At 35.6% G+C, this 27573-nt stretch overlaps 2 protein-coding genes across 2 annotated transcripts in view; one reads left to right on the plus strand and one right to left on the minus strand.

The window, feature by feature from the left end:
* The window catches only part of LOC111058740 (SWI/SNF-related matrix-associated actin-dependent regulator of chromatin subfamily A-like protein 1), a 45382-nt gene extending 45200 nt beyond the window's left edge, over nucleotides 1-182 (plus strand). The window contains exon 14 of the mRNA XM_039437349.1: nucleotides 164-182. The gene's annotated coding sequence lies outside the window, so the exon portion shown is untranslated. The remainder of the gene's footprint in view (nucleotides 1-163) is intronic.
* Nucleotides 1-27573, minus strand: part of LOC111058741 (delta and Notch-like epidermal growth factor-related receptor) — a 39021-nt gene that overhangs the window by 9058 nt on the left and 2390 nt on the right. The window contains exons 2-8 of the mRNA XM_022346306.2: nucleotides 26211-26638; nucleotides 11226-11550; nucleotides 6844-6962; nucleotides 6167-6320; nucleotides 4384-4617; nucleotides 3336-3478; nucleotides 725-847 (exon numbers count right to left, since the gene is read on the minus strand). Coding sequence (XP_022201998.2) covers nucleotides 725-847; nucleotides 3336-3478; nucleotides 4384-4617; nucleotides 6167-6320; nucleotides 6844-6962; nucleotides 11226-11550; nucleotides 26211-26582 — 1470 coding nt within the window. The 5' untranslated portion in view covers nucleotides 26583-26638. The remainder of the gene's footprint in view (nucleotides 1-724; nucleotides 848-3335; nucleotides 3479-4383; nucleotides 4618-6166; nucleotides 6321-6843; nucleotides 6963-11225; nucleotides 11551-26210; nucleotides 26639-27573) is intronic.

Below are 27573 nucleotides of genomic sequence, written 5' to 3' on the forward strand. Positions count from 1 at the left end.
ATAGAGCACTTAGTACCTTTATATTTAAGGTATCTCGGGTATCCCAACTTGACAGACCAGTGTTGTAAGAGATAAATTTGATACTTATTGTAAAATTTATTATGTAAATAATAAATACATTAATTTTTACTATACAACATACTAATAATTAATATTATTGTAGATGATTCCAGTTCTGCCTTAGTGGACTGGCGAGCGGTGACGTCAGTCTGCTTCCACTGTACAGGACATGGTTTTGATTCCCATTACTTCTGGCATTTTTGTGCAATCCCTCCACCTGATTATCCACACACAAGTCATAGACTTATTTGGGCATTATCAGCAAAAACGATCAAACATTTGCACAACTGTTTGAACTCTTAAACTGGTAGTTTAATATATGAGTGATGATCAAATAAAGTTACAAGGTACATTCAAATAGTAAGGGACGCTTTTTCCAGAGAAAAATGCTAAGTGACCGCGGTGACTTACTGATTACCGAGGTGAAAAAGCTAACTAAACATGTCAGTGGAATGTGTTCCTTATGAAAGCTGAGTAAGCTGGTCATTTTTGAAGTTTTCCATCGACTGTGATGCTAGCACAAGGTTTTATAGACTATACTGTTAAGTACCCAAACAACATATTGAAAAATCAGAACTACAATACATATTGCTAACACCAATGTATTTAATGGCTGGACTAGTATAGCTGCACCATGAAAGTGCCTCGTGTGCTGAATACTGACCGCTTTTGTTGGTGTGAGACAATCGGTGCCAGTGAAGCCTTTGGGGCAGTCGCAGCTGTAGGTGTTGCCCTTGTCCACACAGTAGTGGTGGTGCGAGCAGGGGTTCGGATCACACAGGTCCACCTGTAACACATCGAGTTGCCACCATATTTGCATCCACTTTTCAAATTCTAAACATTCCCACGATGTAGCTCAATGTACATACAGTAACTGTGAATTCAATAACTGTAACTGTACAGAGTACTCATAGAAAGAGTGACCCCTGTATTCTACAAGTGCAACGAAGGTTGCCCATAGATTTTCCTTGATATTTCCTGTAATCTGCCAATTTGGGTCACAGCTCTCACTGCCAATGAATGTATTCACTTGAACCATCCAAGTATTGTTAAAGTGCACACATAATTTCTATAGTAGGCCTACCATATTATCAAGTTTTAATTAATTTTTTATCTTGATAATGGCAAGTTCAGCTGAAACTAGTCTTATCTAAAAAAATAAAATAGGGTACTATCAATTCTTTGTAATTTCACATAAACCAATAAAACGTTTCTAGTGTAGTAGGTAGTGCAGTACGCTTGCAAGATGAGAATGGTCATCTTCATTAAAGACTAAAATTAATTACAGGCTAATTAAATTTATAAATAAATGAAAATATCTGTGTTTCAATGATCGATTGTTCCAGTTCCATATAGTCCCGTGAGAATTAATCCATACCATTTAATACTAATTTCTGAAGTCTATTGTTTTTTGAAGGGACGGATTCAAGGATCCAAAGTTTCAAAGAACCCCACACGTCAACCGAAGCTAATTGTGTTCCCGAGTAGTATGTTAGTTGGGCAAACCAATACCTGTGTTCTTTACAAGAACCAGGAGTTTTCCCTATACTAACATCCCATTCATCACCCGGTTGCTTGTTACAATCCAGTGTGATATGTTTGGAAGTCTCTTCAGACTGATTAGTCCTCTTGACCTACGTGAGTTCCACTCCTGGCCTACTTTGAAGATCCTACCGCTGAGGAAGGGGTGGCCAAGTTGCCTCTAGGGCGCCCGGCCACCCTTGACTCAGCCTCTTGACCCACATTTGTGCCTGGAGTTTCACCCATCTCTGGTCTCTTGGGTTTTTGTTTTTGCTTCTCCAAAACTCTGCAGCGTCAGAAGCCTCACCTCTTCCAAGAAGGTTTTCCTAAATGGCCGTCCTTCTTTGAACAGTGGTGAGGTTTGATCACTCCACCCAAAACTCGTGACCTACGTGAGTTCCACTCCTGGTCTTTATGTAGGTCCTTCCGCTGAGAGAGGAGACGCCACACTGCCTCTAGGGCGCCCGGCCACCCTCGACTCAGCCTCTTGACATTTGTGCCTGGAGTTTCACCCATCTCTGGTCTCTTGGGTTTTTCTTTTTGCCCCACCGAAACTCTGCAGGGTCAGAAGCCTCCCCTCTCCTAAGAAGTTTTGCCTGGATGGCTGACCTTCTCTGAGCAGTGGTGAGTTTTGCTCTCTCTACCCACACCTACTTCTGACCTACGTGAGTTTCACTTCTGGCTTCTTTATAGGTCCTTCCGCTGAAGGAGGGGTCGCCAAATTGCCTCTAGGGCACCTGGCCACCCTCGACTTAGCCTCTTGACCTACATTTGTACCTGGTGTTTCACTCATCTCTGTTCTCTTGGGGTTTTCTTTTTGCCCCTCCGAAACTGCCCTGATGGGGCAAATCCCGTGGGTTTGAAGGCAAGGCAACTTCTGCAGTTGCCTTGAGGTCCATTTTAGTCGCCTCCTACGACAAGCATGGATACTGTGGGTGAATTCTGGTTTTCAACACATTCTTGAGTACTCAAAGCTCCCCAACCCACAGGGGGCAATTTCTGAAGTAAGGGTACCTACAATAAATTCTGACTGTAAAGTAATTCAAGATGTACGTAGACTACTCATGTACTATGTCTACGATCAGTTTTTATCCTATATTTATTTCTCTTACGACTCGTACATCCATCCAATCTAATTTATTTGCCACAATTTCATACATTACATAAACCACTTATTGAAAACAAATGATCACACTCATTAACAACATGTTAACCCATAAAAAAAAAACTTTTCAATTGGTAAAAGTAGTCTATCGTCTTTTTTCTTTCTATAGTACCGGTACTAATTCTTGAAATTGTGCAGTTTTGAGTATATTAGAAGATTCAAACCACCGGGGAATAATAATTATCAAGCTGATAACTGTTACCCTGATAACTAGCTGATAACTGTCACCCTTTCAACAGAAATATTTTTATTTGTCGCATTAATATTAGTAATAGTAATAATAATAATAATGATAATTTCACGAACATAGGAGTTTATTCAGAACCAGCAGGTCTAACCCATGCTCCGGAAGGTTCTAATTTAAAGACTTGACAAACTGATAACTTGACGTAATAAAATTTTGAAGAATTGAAAATAAGCCTATAACCATCCTCAGTAAATTGAGAATCTATATGCAAAATGTCAAGTTAATCAGTCCAGCAGTTCAGACGTGATGATGCGTCATTCGTGAATTCCCTATCCCGTACGTTCTTTACTTTGGAAAGCCAGTTCTTTCATTTATTATAGTATAGATGATGGGTATGGGTACCTTGATGTTGCACATGCGTCCGGTGTAGCCGCGTCCGCAGGTGCATGAGAAGCTGCCAATGTGATCGGTGCATGTGCCTCCGTTGCGACACGGAGATGACTCGCACTCGTTGTACTCGTACTGGCATTGGTCGCCAGCAAAACCTACAATCAATCAAGCAATCAATCACATTATTCACATATTTTTGTACAAAAAGTTGATTGTATCAAATAGTGTATCGTCTAAACATAATACATGTATGCTATACAGTAGGCCACAATCATGTATAAATCAATCGTCAATCAAGAAATTCGTTTGACTTTATTTCGTTGGAAGGGAGTGTCTTACGGCAAGGTTCCTCCTCGCCTTCAATCATTCAATAAACAAACACCTAATCGCCTAAACAAACAATCAATAAACACATGAGCCTATTATTAAATCTATAATACAGAGTGTCCCACAAAAGGTGTAACAGCCCAAGACAATAGATTCTACATAACATTTGCAACAAAAAATGTCCAGTAAAATTCTCTTATATCGATTATTCATGTACCTTTCTTATACCTTAGTTTTCAAGAGATATATCGATTTTTCATTATTATTTGAAAAACATCAATAACTGGATAACTATCAACAAAAATCTTATTCTAAGGATATGGTTGGAAAGAGGAATAAATTTCCATTAAGTTTCGTATAATGTGTTTCACGCTTTTATCATAGTTAAAACTGTTTGAAATTTGGCTTCAACCTCGACGAATGTACTTTTGTCAACTTTGAGCGCTCATAAAAAGTTCAAAATATCAAACAGAGGAACAAATTATAATATTATTTTATCTAGTTCAAGTTCGTCTGAAAGCTCAAGTCTCAACTCATAATATTCAGAGTATTGATTAATGATGGTTAGGCCTTAGGGTCAAAACATAGTGGAGCGTATCAGAGATCGAAGGTACCTAGCTGAGAGTGTTTGGGTAGCCTACGTATTCCAAACTGTCTCCGCTTCTTTGTACCTTCTACCACAGATCTAAGCCATCCATGTTTGTTCAGTCTCTGCTTCTAAACATCTACTCACCGGGTTGACAGAAACAACGGTAGCCATCGCGCTGGTCGACACAGATGCCATGCAGACAGGGCGACGACAGACAGCGGTCCAAGTTGTGTTGGCACAGACTGCCACTGTAGCCAACCTGACAGCTGCACTTGAACTGCTGCGCCGTCTCGTTGCTCGGCTGGCACTGGCCGCCATGTTGGCACGGCGACGAGTCGCACGGGCTGCGAGTCTCCTGGCACAACTTGCCCGTGAAGCCTGTCCACAAATCATTCCATAATATGATTCATTTCCTAGCACTCAATTGAACTCAATCTATTATATAATCCCACAACTCAGCCTTCACGGCGGTTCGTTATTTTATCCTATACTAAGATTCAGGTTAACAATTCAACACATGATTATCATAATTAATCAATCTATTACAACATCTTAAAACTCGATTCAGCCTTCAATGCGATTCGACATTAATCCTATACTGAGATTCAGGTTATTAAGTCAGCACATGATTAACATTGGTTTGCTATCATTTGTCTGTCATTAGTTCTATACTTTTCCAACGCCGCTTTTCCATTGCCAAATTATTTGTAGACTTTGTAGAAATATGATGAATATCACCAAAGTAATTCATCTCAATATTGAAAATGTACTATTAAGTCATGAAACATATTTTTTCTTTACGAATGAAATTTTTGAGATAGGATTCATTATCATTAAAAAAATTGAAGAATTTAAATCATATCAGATTTACTGGGATAACTTGAATTACATCTATTTACTATAGAGGATGGAAAAGCGGCATCAATGCTATCGTATAAGCCTTCATAACGTGAATCTCATTATAGTAATCTTATTTATCTCAATTCTTCAAAACATCCTAGACCTCTAATCAATTTATATGTTTAGAAGTTTGTGTTTCTTGCATGGTTCCAAATCTTCTTAAATAACTCAATATTATATCGTTACAAGTGGTGATTGAGTGGAATATTTCTAATTAATTTGTTATTTGACCCATCTAAATTTAAAATTTATAGTTTCCATCTTTATTTTGGTCTAGAATTGTATAGAAATTGTACACGTGAAATTCTAACCCTATTTTGGACTGTGTCATCACCTATAAATTTGGAAGAAAAATTGCACAAGGGCTGTACCTTATTATTTTATCTGCCAATGTTATTTAAAACATCAGTTTTATTTGTATCGTAAATAAATGAAAATGAAAAAATGAGAAATTATGTAATTTGAAGTCTAGACTGGTAGGCCTATATCACACCTCAAAATGAGGGGTTTGAAATGTAATTCCAGAGTAACCTTTAGGTAAAATGAATAACAACAAATAACGTGTTGTCAACCACTACTTGAGGTAAAAGTTCTCAACCAAATTATACATCATACTCTGCATTGTATCTGTTGTTTTAATAATCATTAACAAATCTGATCTGTTGATACAGACTCCAAGAGTAAATCATCCCTAATTTTAAAAGTCGGTTACAAAAAATCAATATTCCATAAAACATAATGTCTGTAGTCTGTAGAATTAAATAGTATGAAGAAGTGTCCCTTGATGTATGGGGGCTTTGCAAACATCGTTCTAAAGATCTGCAAGCTTCAAGAGCTTTGTTAACAGCAATTTCTATGGATAAAATTGTCGTCTACTCATCAATGGGAAACAGATCTTTGCGGTACCTCAATAATATTTCATTGTTTTTACTTGCATTGTATAATAGTAGGCTACTCACCAACCGGAAACAGTTCCTTACGGTACATATAAAATATTCCAGTATTTTTACTTGTATTCGGTACGTACCGAAGGGACACAAACACTGGAAGGTGTTGCCCTCCTGGCCCTGGGACAGGTCGACGCAGATGCCCTCATTCAGGCAGGGATTCGAGTAGCAGGCATGCTGCTCCTCGCAATGCACGCCAATAAAACCCGGACAACAGTGACATTCGTACGAATCCTGGTAAAAAAAAAGAATTTATCTTCAAAATTAATAAATCCAATTAAATATTTCAATTTAAAATGTAAATTGAATTTTATCTATAAATTCTTGAATTATATACACAACCCGTTATATAACTGAAATTCAATTGAGCAAGAAATAAGTTAACAATATAACAAGAAATTCAGTAATATATAATTATGATAAAACTCAATATTTTTTTAAAAGATTTCTTGAATTTCATGCGCTATTCGCCGTTGATAGCTTGATGCCGGAATAACATGGGTTCGAATCCCACCAAGCGCATGTCAGATTACCACGTCATGATTGTCGCCTGTTAGAACATGCCATCGCATCTGAACTCATAACTCACGCAAACAGCAAGTAAACACCGATACTTGTGTGTAAGCACTTGTGGAAGAAAGAATAGGGCCTACTTGGAGTAAAGAATACTTTCATTATTCCATGTGTGACCATCATCCAGCTCAAAAAAAGTATTAAATGAACTAATAAAATATAATATATTAGGAATTTTGTCTACCATAGATGAGTTGGTGAAGCAGAGTCCTTTTGTTGAGCAGTCCTGATTATCTCCGCAGTTGTCTGATTTCACGACAATGTTCAGTTGAACGCAGTGTGTACCCCATGCTTCAGAAGTCACTGCACACACAAAAAAGATTTATTCAAAAACATGCTTTAAATTCTTATATTATTTCAATGAAAGATTTCAGTATGATTTCTTGTGAATTAACATGGAAAACGAATGTTTGAATGAGTTGAGTGTTAGTACATGAAGAAAGCCGTGGCTTACAACCAAAAGTAGGCCTGTTATAGCAATAGCGTTTTCAAAAGATTAGCAAAATCTTACAAGATATAATTAAAAGCAACCATAAAAATTGATGTTGTGTAGATGATTGTTAGATTACAGCAGTTAAACAAACAATTATTACAAACGTTATACATTAGTTAGGCTAATACATTAGATTACAGTTAATACATTAGTTAGGCTACTAACAATACAATTATTAGTCCAGTCACTATATACATTGGTGCATGCAATTTATATTGTAGTTCTGATTTTTTTCATATATTATTTGGGTACATAAGAGAAGTCAAGAACCAATTTCTTCGTGCAAAATTTCCTTGTGTCAGATACAGGGTGGCCCAAAAACCTCGTATTTTCTGTTCATTTTCCAGTTTTCAGCTATTTCTGCCAAATCTCGTAATCGGACAGAAAAATTTGCTCTTGCCTTTTTTTCAGATTATAAAACTTTGAAAAAAATGAGATCATTCGGAGCTCTCTATCTCCAATGAGTACTGAGTTATGAATTTTCAAAAATGAGTTAAATTTAAAGAAAAAATCAATTTCGATGAATTGTAGTTTTTGATCAACAATATCTTTCGATTGTTACCATTTGGATGTATAAATCAAAATCCCTCTGGGCGTATTTTTGTGCTCTACAATCTGATATCAGGTAGAGCACTCTATCTCTTATAGATTTTCAGGTACACCTGGCAACAATGCTTCTTGTATTGTGAAAAGCACCTAATTTTCAGCTTCAACCATCATCACCAACTACATAGTCTTCACATTGATATTTCGCACAATGACATAAGTTCATAAGATTACGTTCTATGAGAATCAGCCGTTAGATGCACTTCATTTCATTATTTCCTAGTGGAGAGGCGCGCTTAAGGACACCTCAAGGAGCAAAATTTCAAACACTTATAACTTTTGACATAATGCTCATCGTACTACAATTCATTCTTCTCGGCTCGTGAAGGCGGTCCAAAATCATGCATCATAAGTCAAATTTGGTCAAAAAGTGGAAAATTTATTGTTGAGTTCACTAAAGCCCATATTCCAATACATAAAAAATGGCCAATTTCTATATTCAAAGCTGCATTTCATGTGAAATACTTCTGATAAAATTTCCAAATCTAGTGAGGATGTGAACATTGTCCCCCTATACACACTCCAATAAATAATACTTTCTAAGCTAATACAATTCGAAAGTTACAGAAGATTTTAAAAATGGCGATTTCAGTTTTCACATTTTTTTTGTGAATTACTGTTGTTCCTAAAAAGAGTCAGATACATCATAGAAACTCACTATCGATTCCAAATTGTAGATAAATTCATTCTATACGTTCTCAGTTGCCTAAAATCCATCTTGAATCACTTTTCCCTATCATAGAACTGCCAAAACCATTAATATGAGAAAAATATCTACAATTTCAGGATTTTCTTCAACAATCAAATCTCACGTTACGAACATATTTTTTCATGAATGGTTTACAGCAGATGAAAGAGGAAATACTATTGTACATTTCAAGATCAAGTAATGATTTTTATAATGGGGGGTTACCGAGATACATAGCTTTGAATATAGAAATTGGCCATTTTTTGTGTATTGGAGTATGGGCTTAAGTACAATCAACAATAAATTTTCAATTTTTCGACCGAATTTGACATGATGCATGATTTTGGACCGTCTTGACGAGCCGAGAAGAATGAAGTGTAGAACGATGAAATCTGAGCATTGTGTCAAAAGTTATAAGTGTTTGAAATTTTGATCCTTGAGGTGTCCTTAAGCGCGCCTCTCCACTAGGAAATACTAAAATGAAGTGCATCTAACGGCTGATTCCCATAGAACATTATATCATGAACTCATTTCATTGTACGAAATATCAATGTGAGGACAATGTAGTTGGTGATTATGGTTGAAGCTGAAAATTAGGTGTTTTTCACAATACAAGGAGCATTGTTGTCAGGTGTACCTGAAAATCTATAAGAGATAGAGTGCTCTACCTGATATCAGATTGTAGAGCACAAAAATACGTAAGATATGTAGAGCACAAATGGTAACAATCGAAAGATATTGTTGATCAAAAACTACAATTCATCGAAATTGATTTTTTCTTTAAATCTAACTCATTTTTGAAAATTTGAAATTTTTGAAACTCAGTACTCATTGGAGATAGAGAGCTCCGAATGATCTCATTTTTTTCAAAGTTTTATAATATGAAAAAAAGGCAAGAGCAAATTTTTCTGTCCGATTACGAGATTTGGCAGAAATAGCTGAAAACTGGAAAATGAACCGAAAATACGAGGTTTCTGGGCCACCCTGTATCTGACACAAGGAAATTTTGCACGAAGAAATTTGTTCTTGACTTCTCTTATGTACCCAAATAATATATGAAAAAATCAGAACTACAATATAAATTGCATGCTTGTGTTTGAAATTTTGCTCCTTGAGGTGTCCTTAAGCGCGCCTCTCCACTAGGAAATAATGAAATGAAGTGCATCTAACGGCTGATTCTCATAGAACATAATCTTATGAACTTATGTCATTGTGCGAAATATCAATGTGAAGACTATGTAGTTGGTGATGATGGTGAAGCTGAAAATTAGGTGTTTTTCACAATACAAGGAGCATTGTTGCCAGTTGTACCTGGAAATCTATATGAGATGCAGCGCTCTACCTGATCTCAGATTGTAGAGCACAAAAATACGCCCAGAGGGATTTTGAATTATACATCTAAATGGTAACAATCGAAAGATATTGTTGATCAAAAACTACAATTCATCGAAATTGATTTTTTCTTTAAATCTAACTCATTTTTGAAAATTTGAAATTTTTGAAACTCAGTACTCATTGGAGATAGAGAGCTCCGAATGATCTCATTTTTTTCAAAGTTTTATAATCTGAAAAAAAGGCAAGAGCAAATTTTTCTGTCCGATTACGAGATTTGGCAGAAATAGCTGAAAACTGGAAAATGAACCGAAAATACGAGGTTTTTGGGCCACTCTGTATCTGACACAAGGAAATTTTGCACGAAGAAATTTGTTCTTGACTTCTCTTATGTACCCAAATAATATATGAAAAAAATCAGAACTACAATATAAATTGCATGCTTGTGTTTGAAATTTTGCTCCTTGAGGTGTCCTTAAGCGCGCCTCTCCACTAGGAAATAATGAAATGAAGTGCATCTAACGGCTGATTCTCATAGAACATAATCTTATGAACTTATGTCATTGTGCGAAATATCAATGTGAAGACTATGTAGTTGGTGATGATGGTTGAAGCTGAAAATTAGGTGTTTTTCACAATACAAGGAGCATTGTTGCCAGGTGTACCTGGAAATCTATATGAGATGCAGCGCTCTACCTGATCTCAGATTGTAGAGCACAAAAATACGCCCAGAGGGATTTTGAATTATACATCTAAATGGTAACAATCATAAGATATTGTTGATCAAAATCTAAAATTCATCATTTTTTCTGTCCGATTACGAGATTTGGCAGAAATAGCTGAAAACTGGAAAATGAGCCGAGGAAGGAAAGCACAAGGAAATTTTGACTTCTCTTATGTACCCAAATAATATATGAGAAAATCAGAACTACAATATAAATTGCAAGCACACCCCTTTTTTATGTCTATATTGACTGGTCTAAATCACCATGTTCTCCACACAATAACTTATTCTATATTTTGAACAATAATAAATTATTATTACATATTTTTTCATTCTTTTCTAGTATATAATGCTATCAACTTATATGTTGTAAGAAATGAAATATAATTCAATTTGTAGGAACAAAAAATTATTCCATTATTATTTAGAATGATATTATTTAAATGCATCTCGACACAACATAGACTACGGTAGTGGAATGTTTTCAAAACCTATTTTTGCTCATGATTTATTGGCCTCTTGACATGGGTCACATGGCAGAAAGTAACATGTTGGATTACATGTCTCTTGATATTACATGATGTTATGTAGGTCTAATCCATGTATCCATGATATATCACATGTAGGAATATTTATGGATAAAAAACGGGTATCATAATATGAGCAGAGAACAATGATTTGAACATTTTTTCATTGTAAGGAAGAGTATAATTTTGCACTCACCAATCAGTTTGTTGACGCCATCAGCCAAGTCTTTGTCATAGAGCGCGATGACGCGCTTACCGTCGATCTGCATGGGCGCAATGTCAAGTAGGACAGTATCGGCCAAATCGCACGAATCGTGAGCGCGGGTGGCCGAGTAGACGGAGAGTTCCGCTTCACCGCCCCCGGCTGATGCCGCCTCCGCTTTGCCGCCCTTGGCTGACGCCGCCCCCGCCGCATCGCCGCCTCCGCCATCCCGCTCCACAAGCGAGTCATTGATGCTCACCAGTAGCACGTCGCCGCTCTGCATAAAAGTCGACGCCTCCCAGATCACATCTTCGCCCTCCTTCAACAAAAGTCGCCACAGTATTTAATAGAACATTTTTGAAAAAAGGATACTTTAATGGCTTGAAAACTGAAACTTGTAGTGTTCATATAAAAAAGTCCTAAAAAGGGTACTATGTAGTTATTTTTGTACTAATTAAACAATTCAAGTACCGAAACCCTATTGAAATACTTCATTAGAACATTAACAATATAGCTTCCACAGTATGAATAATTGATTCAATAGAATTTATACAAAGTGCGCCAGAGAAACTTACTTATTTGAAAAAAATCCCGCGCGGTGAATTGGTTGTGTAGGAGGGGCAGGAGGGGTCGCATCTGGAGGTGGAAGTTGCCAAATTTATCCACCCTCAAGTAAGTAGCCATCATGCTCTGGTCTAGAGAGCAGAGGGCCTTCTCAGTTGAGAACTATTTTTTAATGGTCGATCACTTGTTGTTGCTATGCAATGTGCCTTCCGCGCTCGATTTGAAATTCCTCCTCACAGACTCGTTCCTGGCCGTAATTCGATTCTGTCATGGGTTAACCCATTTCGGGAGTGTAGAAGTGTCGCTAAACCCAGAAATGGACTCTTCAACGAGCCATCAGAACTCTAGAAAATATCGAAAAAGTGAGGCAGTCATTTGTGCGTAGTCCCCGGCGTTCGGCTCACAAACACGCCAGCTGCTATGGCAATTTCTGACTCCACTGATCGACGCATTTTCCATGAAGACCTTCAATTTCATCCCTATAAATTGGCTGTTGTTCAAGAATTGACTAAACGCGATTTTGTTGCCGGTCAAAATGCATGTGATATGCTGATTGACAACCTACCTGAAGACGCAATAATTTTTTTCCAGTGACGAGGCTCATTTCCACATGCGTTTCCTCAATGTGATTTTTTGTAGGGTTATTTGAAATCCCTGGTTTATGTCGATCAACCACGGATCACAGCACACCTCAAGAACAACATTTGCGACGCCATTGCCAACATACCGATTGATATACAGCAACGAGTGATGGGTACAAATATGAAAATTGACTTCATCAGTGTATATATGCAATGGGGGTCGCCATTGATCTGATGTCATTTTCAAGACTGCATGAAATAAAAATTGGGAAATTGTATACTCATAAAAAAAGGATTTAAACAATAACTAAAGTACTTCTGTTTTTATTGACCTTTCAAATAAGTAAGTTTTACTGGCGCACCTTGTAATTTCCCAATAATTATCATAGTAATTCAATAGAATAGTAATGATGTTTGATGAATATCTGAGAGAGATAAATTTGGTGATTCTGACTGTTACTCTCCCATTGTGGGGAATATGAAGCAAATCACTGAGATAGGAAACGATCAAATGAGAAAGATTGAAAAGGAGGAGGGAAGAATGTAAGAGAAGAGGAGCGAGACCGGCTGAAGTAGTTGATATAGGAGAAAGTGAGAGAAAATGTGGGGTGTTGAAAGTTTTTTTTACAGTATTGAAGTAATGAGATCATTTGCATAGTTGAGTGATGTGGTGTTTATAGAAAGAGGAATAAGTGTGAATTTGAGGGGAGGCCAACGTAAAAAATTAAACAAAAACCATGAATCAAGAATCAAATTCATATGTCAAATTACCTTTGTGTATGAGATATTAAGCCGTTCTCGGACTTTTCACCCACTCTGTATAGTAACTGTGTTCAAAAATATATCGACGAATAGTTCCACGCTTGCTCATTTAGTTTTGCCAGAGATAGACAATTGTGTAACAACCGAAACCGCGGTGTCTCGTCATTTTAAGAAAAAAGTTTGTTATTTATCAAAAATGCATAACGTACTTAATGTATTTAAAATACTAATAAATTTGTGATTATGACAACTTCAAGCCTTTCTTTAGTCAATATGGATAACTACCACAACATTACCCCTTTACTACAAATAAGAAGTCGAAAGTATTCTACATCTGGAAAAACCTGAACACCCCCAAACCCGAACCTGGAAAAAGAAACCCTTCCCACACCCCCAATCCACCCCGATGTTATCTCAAAGGCTAGTAGGCCAGAATCGACACAGAATCCTGCCTGCGTTCTGGAGCTATTGATTGGGTAAGTGCGCGCGCGTACGTGTGCCACCCTCCCCCTTCTAACCCCCTCATAGCCAACGCACTCCCTTCAACCCCCAGATGTTCCTTCCCACCCAATTCTGAGTGTTGGGGGGCGGCGAGGCTTAAATCTAATAGCCAATGAATTCGTGAAGAACTGGAACGATTTCCTAAGCGAGTTTTCTTCAATGTGATTACCACTGAAAACAAAAGCATTGGAAAGCGGTTTTGTTAGAAACACAAAGATGCAGCTGACTGCTTTATAGTGGCATCCTTTTTGTTTTATGTTGTCTGTTTGGTGATAATAAAAGAGTGTTTTGGAAATAGGAAGGAGAATATATATATTATATAATAGATGAATGAATAATAAAAATCAGATGACATGGTTGGCTCTCAAGTCTGTGTCAGAGTTCTTTAGTTCACTCATTTATTCCAGGGCCTGTGACGTTTCTTGAACGACTGAATTTATACTGCCGGGACCGACGACTCAACGTGTCGTCCATGCGAAACACAGATGCAGATTGTAATCTAATGATAGTAGATTATACTAGCTTATATTCTAGATTATAGAATAATTCATCCATTCGCTAATAAGTAGATTATTTAATTAACAATGCAAAAAGACAATTTATAGTACCGTATTTATAAACGATTCAAATATTGTAATAAGCAAAAACACTTCATTCACATGGGCTACTTTTTAAATTAATAAAACAATATAAAAATCTTAAAGCACCTATACATATTGTATCAATTAGTAAACATATTTATTGAATTTTATTTTATAACCTGACGATGGTGTGATCACCGAGACGAGTTGTTAAAATATTTTAAAGTTTTTTTAAAAATAAAGGTTGCTTTAAGATTTTTATATTGTTTTATTAATTTGTCATTAGCAAGTAATGCCTTGCTCGCTTGGCAACCATACTATTAGTAATTAATCAGAATAACTTCTTTAGAAGCTGATTCAATAACTGGTAGCAAAAGTAGTGAGTGTGCTTGGTTGGAATTCGTTCATAAATACAGCCTAAACCTCGTAACCTCTTATTGCCGCTCAGTTGCCTAACTGGAGACCTGCTCATAGAAAAAGAGACTGATAGAGTTGAGAATAATTAAGCTATTTATTCTTAAGTGTTGTCTGAATAGGATATTTTCTCTGATTTGGCAAAAATTTAACTTTGCCGACAAGCAGTCTTTTCCTTATTATTTTTGAGAGTTAAATTATAAAACCATGTGATATAAGACACCCGTTTTCAGGAATACTTGTGCAATATGTATAAGTATCATCGAAATAAAAAAGGTGTTGAAAAAAACTTGAACACGTGAATAAATTTTTATTAAAAAAAATACTCCTCCGATTACTCAAGCCAGAGAGAAGTTAGTATTTCCCTTAGGTAGTAGTTAGTAGGAAGTTAGGATCTTCCCTTACTTCTGCTGAAGCCTATCGATCGTCAAAAAGAGCGTTGAAATCAGTAAACTAGGTACGAAATTCAATGTTTGATTCTTCAGGAATCCTTCATCTCCATATTATTATTGTATTCCGTGAAAGCCACTCTGCTTCAATGGAAAAATCTATATTTTCATTAATATGTTGAGATTTTCCTTGATACACCGGACGTCTTTTGGGGCAGAACTTTGGATTCTACATTGCGTGTTGAGCTGCTTTAAATGGAGCATTTCTATTCAGTGCTGTACCATGACTATTAAACATTAAAGTTTGTCCTATTCATCAGCCTATTGTATAACTTTAAGTTGAACAATGGTCTGATAAGTGTAGCAGACTGAGGCACGTTTATAGTCTCCACTTCTTCTTCTTCTTCTTCTTCTTCTTCTTCTTCTTCTCTTCTTCTTCTTCTTCTTCATCTTCTTCTTCTTCTTCTTCTTCTTCTTCTCTTCTTCTTCTTCTCCTTCTCCTCCTCCTCCTCCTCCTCCTCCTCCTCCTCCTCCTCCACCTTCTCATCACCATCCTCATCCTCATCCTCTTCCTAATCCTCCTCCTCCTCTTCTCCTCCTCCACCTTCTCATCCCCATCCTCATCCTCCTCCTCCTCCTCCCCCTCCTCCTCCTCCACCTCAACCTCCTCTTCCTTCAAATAAAAATTTATTCACGTGTTCAAGTTTTTTTCAACCCCTTCTTTTATTTCGATGATACTATTTTATATCTTCTCTCTAATATAAGCATTGTCATATAGGGCTTGAAAATGAATACTGTAGGCTACTGATCTATATATATAAAAGCGAAATGGCACTCACTCACTGACTGACTGACTGACTGACTCACTCACTCGCAGAACTAAAAATCTACCGGACCAAAAACGTTCAAACAAACAAACAAATTTGGTAGGTATGTTCAGTTGGCCCTTTAGAGGCACACTAAGAAATCTTTTGGCAATATTTTAACACTAAGGGTGGTTTTTAAGGGTTTAAAGTTTGTCTTTTAGCATGTATATTCTTCTTATTCTCTTAATTATAATTAAAAAATGTCCATACCATATGTTAATATAGAACTATAATCTAGAGAGAGTACTTCTTCGAAACAGTTGTTAACTGGTTACTAAATTAATAATTTTGTCAGGTTGGCATTAAGTTGAGTTGACTTTGCTAGGTTGGCACCAAGTTGAAGATTGAAATGCATTCATCGTGGAAAAATTGATTGGGCACTGCTACTTCAATCAGAGCTATTCCTGGGAATATTATATTACTAGCCGTCAGGCTCGCTTCGCTCGCCATATCCGTTTAGCCAGACGTTTAGTCTGGACCCCCGACTGGATCGTCCTGACATATGATCGTCCTACAAATGAAAAATGCAGGCGAGCGAAGCGAGCCTGCTGATCTCATTCTTGGACGATCCAGTCGGGGGTCCAGGGGGCGGAGCCTGAAGGATGATATAAAAGGAAAAAGGAGCCTCCTTCATACATCAATATTAGAGTAAAAATAAGACTATAGAATTATTCATCATAAATCAGCTGTCGAGTTGATTATAAATTGCATGCCATGACGCATGCAATTTAATATCTCAATGTAACTTGGTAAAAAATCAACAGCTGTGTAGACTATAAATTGCATGCCTCATCGAATGCAATATTTATGCACTATTAAATAGGATGCAAAGAACTTATAACAGCTTGTCTGGGCGCCTAGATGTCTTCTGGTTATCTCGCGCTAAATTTCGGAAAGCGTTATAGGTTAAATCATAGAGAAACAATAGCGTGAGTAGATATCCCATGGTATAGGGAGTTTATGTCGTAACTTTTACTGTTATCTCAAGCCGATTACTAACGATTATTGTCAATTTTCACTGTTTTGTTGGGGTGAGAGTGTACGAACGGCACAATATGAGAGACTACCAGTGTCACACAGCTTCAAGGAAAAGAACTATGTGGACTATCGGCTTGAGATAACAGTAAAAGTTACGACATGAACTCCCTATACCATGGGATATCTACTCACGCTATTGTTTCTCTATGATTAAATCTTGTGTAAGCATCAAACGAATAGTTGGTGTATCAGTGTAAATGTGCTTATGGTTTGGGACGTCGTTCAGTTATAAATGTTTATTCTATTGATAAAATTTTTGTTCATTATTTGTTATTATATTCTTTAATTTTTATAAATTTTGAATTCCCCAATTTGTTTTATTTTTACTTTTTTCATAAGTATTTGAAGACTTTGTATTTTTCATTTTTGAATTAGGTGGTATTTTTGTTGTTTGTATTATTTATTATTGTGTAAGTTCGTATTATTTTTCTTTTTTCATTTCTATCTGTACAATTTTTTTTTAAGGAGACATGTTTGGGGAAACCCGTTGTCTCCATTGTGAATAAACTAGTAGGTCTGTGAACAGTAGACCTCGCGCAGCTATAAATCGCAGCCTCCTCTTATACTGTCCATCAGAGTAAATCCTGTCTGTATGTCGCGTCGGCGAGATATCGGTGTGAAAACGGCTAATGGCTGTTGGGGTTGGTGTATCAAAAATACTAACATCAAGAGATAATCTCCTTCAAGACATACTGGCATCAGGACAGCTCAAGTTGAAAGCAGAGAAAGTTCGAGAGACAATACTATGTTTTTTTAGTTATTAATTGCATGCGTTATTGCACGCAATCAATAGTTCATTTATTTATTCACAATGGAGACAACGGGTTTCCCCAAATATGTGTCCTTAACAATAAAAATTGTACAGATAGAAATGAAAAAAGAAAAAATAATGATAAAAATAATACGAACTTATGCAATAATAAATAATACAAACAACAAAAATACACGTAATTAAAAAATGAAAAATACAAAGATTTCAAATACTTATAAAAAAAGTAAAAATAAAACAAATTAGGAATTCAAAATTCATAAAAATTAAAGAATATAATAACAATAATGAACAAAAATTTTATCAATAGAATAAATAACATTTATAACTGAACGACGTCCCAAACCATAAGCACATCCACACTGATACACCAACTATTTATTTGATCAGATCATGCTTACACAAAATTCAATTATCATATAACACTTTCCGGAATTTAGCGCGAGAAAACCAGAAGACATCTAGGCGCCCAGACAAGCTGTTATTAAGTTCTTTCAATCCCATTATAGTGCATTCAATGAGGCATGCAATTTAAAGTCTACACAGCTGTTGATTTTTTATCAAGTTACATTGAAATTTCATTGAAATCTATTACCGCGTTTCGCCGTAAATGCGGAACATTTAAACATTATGTCAGACCTCACTTCGCTCGGTCAATAAATAAATAAATAAATGAACTATTGATTGCATGCAATAAATTAATAACTAAAATAACATAGTATTGCCTCTCGAACTTTCTCTGCTTCGAACTTGGGCTGTCCTGATGCCAGTATGTCTTGAAGGAGATTAGCTTTTGATGTTAGTATTTTTGATACACCAACCCCAACAGCCATTAGCCGTTATCACACCGATATCTCGCCGACACGATATACAGACAGGATTTACTCTGATGGACAGTATAAGAGGAGGCTGAGGTTTATAACTGCGCGAGGTCTACTGTTCACAGGACTATTAGTAAGATTATTTACTATAATAAGATTAAGGCCTTATGTGTTATAATAAGCTCCAGGTTCGTGGTTTGTGCGTGGGTGTTGGGTAATGATTATGAGATTATGATAAGCGGACATACACAGCTATGTAACTATGTTCTGTTTCAGTTGTTTTTTTTTTTTTTTTGTAAGGATCGAAACCATTTTCTCAGTTTTCCAAAAGAGCAGTACATTTCATATTCCAATATACTGTTTATTAACTAATCAATCAAAGCATTTCTATCTATTGTGGATAATGTTCTCCTTCCATTGGGTTAATTTATTTTTGAGTATAGGTGTCATATTTCTCATTTACTTTTTTTGGGTACGTGTATTTATAAACCTCTTCTTCTCGTCCTTCACTTTCTCTCTTTCATCTTCTCTCGGTCCTTCGGTGGAGTTTCAATGGGAAAATATCGTTGGACATCTTTCTTGATAAATGACACGTTCGCCGATTTTTGTAGAAACAACGCGCAAATTATATTATCATAATAATCTAAATTACATTTCTTCAATCTATTGCTCGTTAAAAAATTTACCATTGAATTAGTGATATAAGCATAGGTACTCATATACTTTGAAATCTTCATATCGAAAACTCTTTTTTTTCTTCATCTCTCTCCCTCTTATACTTCGTCCTTTTCGTGCTTTCTCAAAGTTGGCGTTTCCAAACTAGAGGGGTTAGAAGAAGTTTACTTTAAACTTTGAATTAATGCGATTAGTCGGCGCGTAAGAGATTTACTGCTGGCCCTGGCCCAACGAAACCAGAAACTCCACAAAGTTCATTTTCACGCACACTACAATAGGCAAAGGATTACACTATTTCCCTGCAATTGTTCGCTCGGTCCTAAAGCATGCACTGTTTCAAACTTTCCATTCTACGGCGAACACCTCTTTTCTTCTTCTTCTTCTTCTTCTTCTTCTCTTCTTCTTCTTCTCTTCTTCTTCTTCTCCTTCTCCTTCTCCTTCTCCTCCTCCTCCTCCTCCTCCTCCTCCTCCTTCTCCGCCACCACCTTCTCATCAGCATTATGCATTGTTATTATCAAATCGAGTCTTATATTATCTTCAAATCATCGAATGCTTTTCATACTAAGTAGTACTTGTTACGTAAGTGTAATACACTTACACTTGAATAATATGACTTGTAACTTCTTATCTTTATTTACAACAATATGGAAGTACACGGGAAAATTCCAAAAACTGTTCCCCAATCAAGAGGTTTACAATTCTAATAAATTGAGAAGTTCAGATCCCTGCCAATTTTATCTGGGGCTAATCCTTCTTTTTCGAACTATCATTCAAACTTTATCGTTTTGTGTTTTTTAGATTTTGTGAATTCCACCACAGCTAGGTACTGCACTAGTGTAAATAGTGTAAATGAAGCATTGACTAATGTAGTGAGATTCACTTCAGAATTTCAATCAATGATGACCTATGATCTAAATGATCTATTAAATTTAAAACTTAGAAACTCAACTATAATATCCTTTGCTGATGATACAGCAGCTATTTTCTCAGGAAGAACGTGGGCTGAGGTTCATGAAATTGCAGAGCAAATCTGCTTGAGCATAAAAAAGTGGCTAGATAAAAATACGTTGAGCTTAAACATAGAAAAAACCAACTACATTACCTTTTCTTTCAATAAATTATGACAGCCTGACAGAGAGTCAAACTTGAAACTCCATTCAAATTGCAACCTTTATAATTATAATTCCCATACCCCAACCTGTTATAATTCCCATTTGGAAGAACTGTTCATAATGCACAAATTAATAATTAAATCTATTTTAAATAAACCCAGATTTTTCCCGACTGACCTTATATTTGATGAATTCAAGGTTTTGACAGTTAGACAGTTTTATGTTGAAAATGTAATTAAATATTTAATAAAAAATATAATCAATTTCCCATGCACCAACAACGTATTAAATAGACATTACAGCTTGAGACCTACATCAAATAAGTATTTGATGTATAATACTAATATTGAAACAATTGGACGGCAACTTATTTATCTAAGTACTATAATAATCAATAAAATTCCGGATCATCATCTCAACAATTCTAAAATTACAAAGAAAATGAAGCAGGAAATCATTAATTGATGATAATGATAATAAATCAATTTATTTGTTCATGAAAAACATACAAATAGAGTTGAGCTTATATGAGATATTCTTGTGCAAAATTTGTTAAAATTTCTCAACATCATACAATAACTACATTTTTGAATATACTTAGAGAATAAACAAGGAGACAAATTGAAAACAAGTACTATATTTATACAGGGTGATTCATAATTATGGTAAAATAATAGTAGAGGTAAAAATAAGAAAAAAAGTTCTCATAAACATATATCCATAAACGCTTCATTAGCGAGCTATACAGAGTGAAAGATTTCGCCCGTAATTCAGTTCCTCTGGTGAAATACACCGATGCTGAATTGTTTGGAGACTAGTTTTTGAAAAACTTATGCTGGATTCATATGGAAAAATATCTGAAAAATTGAATAGAACTAGTCTGGAAGCTGTAGTGTGAGTAGTTTTTGAGAAAAAAGTTGAAATATGCAAAAAATCTAAGTAGAAAAACACAGACTTCTACATTTGATGCCCAATAACTTTCTTTAATGATCAGTAAACAAATAACTTTTCGCAATAAAAATTGTAGAGAATTTAATTCTGAAAAGAATTATGTAAGCTATGTGAACTAAATTTAAAATAAAAGTTGGATAAAATGTATTCTTATGTAGTACATTACACTACAAAAATTTGCTGTTTTATGAGGAGAGAACTAATAACTCATAAGTTGAAGCTGATTGCAAATAAAATATTCTGTTTTTTATGAAAAGTTTTTTTTATATAAAAGTAGCATATCTAAATGACATTAAACTTATACCAAAAGACTAGTTGATTATGCCATTAAGCCTGGGAGGAAGCTCGAACAGAAGTAGATGATCTCCTATGATTCCTGCCCAAATGTTTACTGAAAACTGATGTTGTGGAAGATTAGGATTGATGGCATGAGGATTCTCAGCTATCCAAATATGTTGGTTGTGGATGTTAACGATAGCTGTTCTTGTAAAGTGTGCCTCGTCAGTAAATAAAACGGTTGTTCAAAAGTTTGGGTAAACAAGTTTTACTAAAAACCATCGGCAAATACCAGCACGGGGAATACAGTCTCGTGGCAATAGAGTATGAACTTTCTGGATGTGGTATGGATGTAATTGTTGCTCTTTTAGTATCCTCCAAATAATAGATTGATTGACATTAGACTGCACTGACAATTCTCTTGTGCTCTTCTCTGGATGTTCATAAATTTCATCAAGAACTTGTTTTCCAACTCAACAGTCATAAGATCGGGGTCTGCTTGCATAAATGTGCTCTTTGGATATCAAAGAATCTGTTTCAGACAGACGTTGATGAATAGTGGCAAAAACCTTGAACTTGGACATAGTCGGTTAGGAAAGTTCTCTTGATACAAACGTCTTGCTTCAGTACTATTACAGTAGTGTCCCATTCCATACATTAAATGCATGTCAGCTAATTCGGAGTATGAATAATGTCTAAAATTACTTGCCATTTTTTTAAAAGTTAACACTTAACACAAAAGCAAAGTGAAATGGTTACAAATAACTGGTTAATAGATTAAACAAAAAACACAGCGCGGCTACAGTAGGCCTAACTTACAGTTTATTTTTTTGTTCAACAGTGAGCTAAGATATTTCTGAAAATAATTTTCAGCTGATAATTTATTTTAAAAATTTTCTTATTTAAAACAAAATAAATCAGCTGTTTTGAAACAGCTGTTATTAGAATCCATGTTCTATTTGCAATCAGCTGCAACCTATGAGTTATTAGTTCTCTTCTCATGAAACAGCAAATTTTTGGGGTGTAATGTACTACATAAGAATACATTTTATCCAACTTTTATTTAAATTTAGTTTACATAGCTTACATAATTCTTTTCAGAATTGAATTCTCTACAATTTTTATTGCGAAAAAATATTTGTTTACTTGTCATTAAAGAAAGTTATTGGGCATCAAACATAGAAGTCTGTGTTTTTCTACTTGGATTTTTTGCATATTTCAACTTCTTTCTCAAAAACTACTCACACTACAGCTTCCAGACCAGTTTTATTCAATTTTTCAGATATTTTCCATATGAATCCAGCATAAGTTTTTCAAAAACTAGTCCCCAAACAATTCAGCATCGGTGTATTTCACCAGAGGAACTGAATTCCGGGCGAAATCTTTCACTCTGTATAGCTCGCTAATGAAGCGTTTATGGATATATGTTTATGAGAACTTTTTTTCTTATTTTTACCTCTACTATTACGTATTAAATTATTTTACCATAATTATGAATCACCCTGTATATGTATGGTTAATACAGCTGGAACAAAACAATCACGAATTGAATAAGGAGCAGTGGTAGTAGTCTATTAAGTAGGGACAACAATTATTCACCTTATTATCTTATATCACATAGAAGAAAAATATCACTGATTGAATTACATATCACATATCATTTCTTTTATCTCTAAAGACTTCACAGTAAGCTGTTTGAATTTACAATATTCTAAGTGGCATTTACTTTTCTTTCTCAGATCTGACTCGCAATCGGCGACAATTACTATATCATCTGCGAAGAGCAGCATCAATATGTCTTCTTCTCTGTTCATTCTGATGCCACTGAACCCCCTCGCTCTAAGAAAGCTATCAATATCTCTCAAATAGAGGGAGAAGAGAAGCGGGCTGATTGAATCTCCCTGCAAAATGCCCTTTGTGACCGGAATAGGTTCAGATTCTTCCATCCCATTTTTTTTACTTATTATGGTCGTAGCTGAAATATAAATTCCTCGTATTATTCTTAAGAATTTTGAGCTGACTCCCGCCCTTCCTAAATCATACCATAGGAGCGAATGCGGAACAGAATCGAACGCGGACGCAAAATCAATGTATAAAGCGAATAGTTTTCTTTTTCTCACACGTACCTGGCAATAAATAAGTGTTTGAAGTGTGAAAATATTATCAGAGCAAGTGCGACCTTTACGAAAACCATTCTGGCAAAACCCTGTTTCATTAATTCATCAAAATCATTAATTGGATGAAAAGCAATTATTTTTTTAATCTTTAGATTATTGTAACCGTTATCTTTATTGTTATTTCACATCCTATCTTCCCTTCCCTCAGTCCTGCCTATCTAACTACCTTCTTTCATATTGAATGAAAAAGACTAAGAAATTGTCAAAAAACCACTGATTTATTGATAATTATTATTAGAAAGACCGGTTTCGGTTATTACACCATTGTCAATCTCTGATAAACGGTTTATCAGAGATTGACAATGGTGTAATAACCGAAACCGGTCTTTCTAATTATCAATAAATCAGTGGTTTTTTGACAATTTCTTAGTCTTTTTCATTCAATATGAATAATTACCACAATATCAACTTCTCAACTACACAAAAAGTGTACCTTCTTTCACTTTCCTATCACACACCCTTCCTTTTCAGTTTTACCTTACCTGCCTAATACATGGGAAACCATAGTTGGCAAGGTATTCTCCCCCTCTTTCTTCCATCACACATCATTTTAGCAATATTGTCTTTAATGTGTTAATATCATTGTTACTGCTATTGTTTTGTTATATATTGCATTTTCTCATTGTATTTTTGTGTGTTGTAAATAAATTGAAATTGAAAAAGAATATCACATCTAGTTTGGAGTGTGCTCTAGTATCTCTTCTTAAGAAGTACCGTAATATCATTCTTATTTCATCTTATAGGGCTAGCTGATAGATCATATACACGATAGACTATAATGGATCCATAGTTCCACAATAGATAGAATCGTTTCCATCATAAATCCACAATAAATCTGTGTAAAATGGCAAAAGCGGAACGCTGGAATGAACTTGTTACCGAACACTCTTTGCACATCCCTAATTATTGGGAGAAGATTATCGGATGAGTCAAACAAAGGCTCAAAGCGATCGTTTGTTGTTTTTCAAACTCCGAAAGTAAGCAACAAAAAATATTTGGACACTGGCTGATGAAGGTGGGGGGATTGTTTTAGCGAGGTTATTGTTGCAAAACAGCAAAAGATATAGGTAGTGAAGCTATGTTGTACAGAAGCGAGAGTTTCAGTTCACAGTAACAAGCTACGGACGCTGTTAGCTCTTTCCTGCATTGGAACATTTTCTCTCTGCAGTGGGTAAACCGACCCCCAACACTCCCTCCCGAACCTCACAGCCTTTTTACAGAACCCCCACCACCACCACGCCACGTAACAACACCCCCGCATAACACGGTAATCGTTTTGTTCGGTATACAGTATTTGTTTTTGTGCTCCACATTGTAGAATGAAGATACTGCAGACTCTTGTCAGCTTTGTTTTAAACCGTTGCTATCGTAGTGATCTCTCCATTATTTTTGAACCTCATTTCTAGTGCAGCTTGGTACTTTTTCGTGATTAGAATAGAAATGTCCTTGATGAAGTCTCTATTAGAACTTCAAAAACCTTTAAGCTACTTTTTCCACCAGATTCTAATCTTTTCTAAAATCTTCAATTCAAACTCAAGATCAATTTTAAGATCTTGGAAATTTGTTATAAAATTAAAATCTTTCATTTCATTTATTTTTCAGACTTTCATTTTTTTAAATTTCTTGTCATGTATTCGGTTGATTTTTTTCATTTGATCACTTTCATGATTATGACATGTATTTCAACTTGATACTTGAATGTTCATTTTCTTAGCATTGCAAAATGGAATGAGTTTCACTCCTGGTGAGGAGCTTCAACAGCCTTATGGGGATTGATGAAGCTCCCCATCATCAAAATAAATTTGTTTAAATTATGAAGCCTTCAAGACAAATGGAGGCTTGAATAAAAACCTTATAAGAGAAACAAGGGCTTAAAAGAATCCCTGAAGAGAAATGAGGGGCTTAGATGAATGAAGCAAAATAAGATTAACTCATAGAATGGTTACTCATCACAATTCACTATTTATTTGGAGTTGTTCTCCAAGGAGCTCTTCATGAATTTATATATATATGCGAAGTTACAATTAAAATCAGGAATGTGAGAGTAGGACAAATTATCAGGTCATAACAAATAGTTATCTGGCCAAAAAAATGTTAAAGGTAAGAAAAACAGATTACCAAGAGAATGATTATGATTGGGTGATTAAGTTACCCATGACAAAAGAAAAATCAACCATTTACTCTAACCTATAGATTCAATCTCCAAAAATATTCACATGCACACAAGAGAGCAATTGAAAAGTGTGGAAAAACTTTTCTCAAAGTCAAAATTTATCAAGAAGACAGTGATAGTGATAAAAGATGATGTAAGTTGTCCAATGTGATGTTGGTGCAAAAAACTCACACACACATTTTATGTTGAGAGATGTATTGTGGAACAGAGACCTTCCCAATTAGACCAGAGACTGAATAAATTATCATGATTGCATCAATGACAATGGATATGTTATTATTGATTTTGTATATTATTATACTATTTACATTGGCTTTTATTGTACTTACCATTGAAGGCAGCGACAGCTGTAATGTCTGATTTGTCCGCCAGAGTGTAGCACCCGGTGCAGGCCACAGCAGACAGGTCTGCTGGCCACTCTCATTGGTGACGACAGTCGGCGAGCCAGCTGTTGTGCCAGTGGCCGGTGGACTGGCGCCAGTGGTAGGACTTGTGCCAGCTGTTGTGCTTCCTGGTGGTGCAACTGTAGTGATGGTGGTGGTGGTGGTTGGTACCACTGTTGTTGCTGTGCCACTGGTTGCAGCAGTGGGATGTGGTGTTGTGGTGATGATGGTTAATGGTTGTGGTACAGTGGTGCCACTTTGTGCAAGTGTTGTGCCCAGCATGGCACAGGTGCACAGGTAGGCGAAGTTTGGCAACATTGTGCCAACGTCACTCAGTGCTGACTTAGGTTATAATTTGGTCATCCTCATTTTTTCTGCAAATGGTAGAAATCGAATCATTATATTTACCACCTTTTTTGAAATTTCTACTTCATAGAATTATTACATGAAAATGCATATCATACATTATGTATAATAATTATGGAATTATGTATTATTCCATATGTTAAGAAAATGAGGCTTGGTTGAAAGTTAGGACAGTAATAATGCCCTTTCTACCACTTGACTGCAAATAGTGAAAAGAAAAATATTATTTTCTAACCCTTTCAGATTCTAACCTCATGAAATCAGAACATGGAAGCCAGTAAAATATGATATTCTATTTACATAAAACATTGAAATACTCCACTATGATTATAGATACTTCAGTATTCCCAAAAAACAAATACAATATACCATACAAATTTTCATAAAATAACACCAATTACTAAAATCACATAAATAAAAATTAAATGAAAGATTTTGATTATGAATTTTCTAATAGGGAAATTTACCTACTTCATCATGGCATTATGCTATCTTTTCTTTATGATTATGTGGAGCCAAGTACTGAATTCGAATAGGTTCCAGTTTTTGTAGGCAGATTAGCAATAATTGCAGATAGCTGTTAGTATGCAGTTGGTCAACTTATTGGGCAGCAGTATATGAGTGAGTGTGTACAGTGCAATGTGAACATGTGTTCTGATTTTAAACCAGAAGCCAGCCCTACTTACAAAAACTGATACTATATATATATAATAAAGGATTTGATTATGTACATTATGTACTGAGGGTGCATCAATGTATGGATTTTTTAAATATGGGCTATTATTTCGTAGACTTGCAATTTGAATGAGCTGGGTTTTACTATCTATCAGTACGACCAAAATCGAACAATTAATCATTCAAATTCAATAGGCTATTGGGGTTATATTGGGGGTTATATTATACATCCCAACTCAATCAATCATTTTATTTAGTAAAAAGCATT

This window comes from Nilaparvata lugens, chromosome 1 (genome assembly GCF_014356525.2).
Source record: "Nilaparvata lugens isolate BPH chromosome 1, ASM1435652v1, whole genome shotgun sequence".
NCBI lineage: Eukaryota > Metazoa > Arthropoda > Insecta > Hemiptera > Delphacidae > Nilaparvata > Nilaparvata lugens.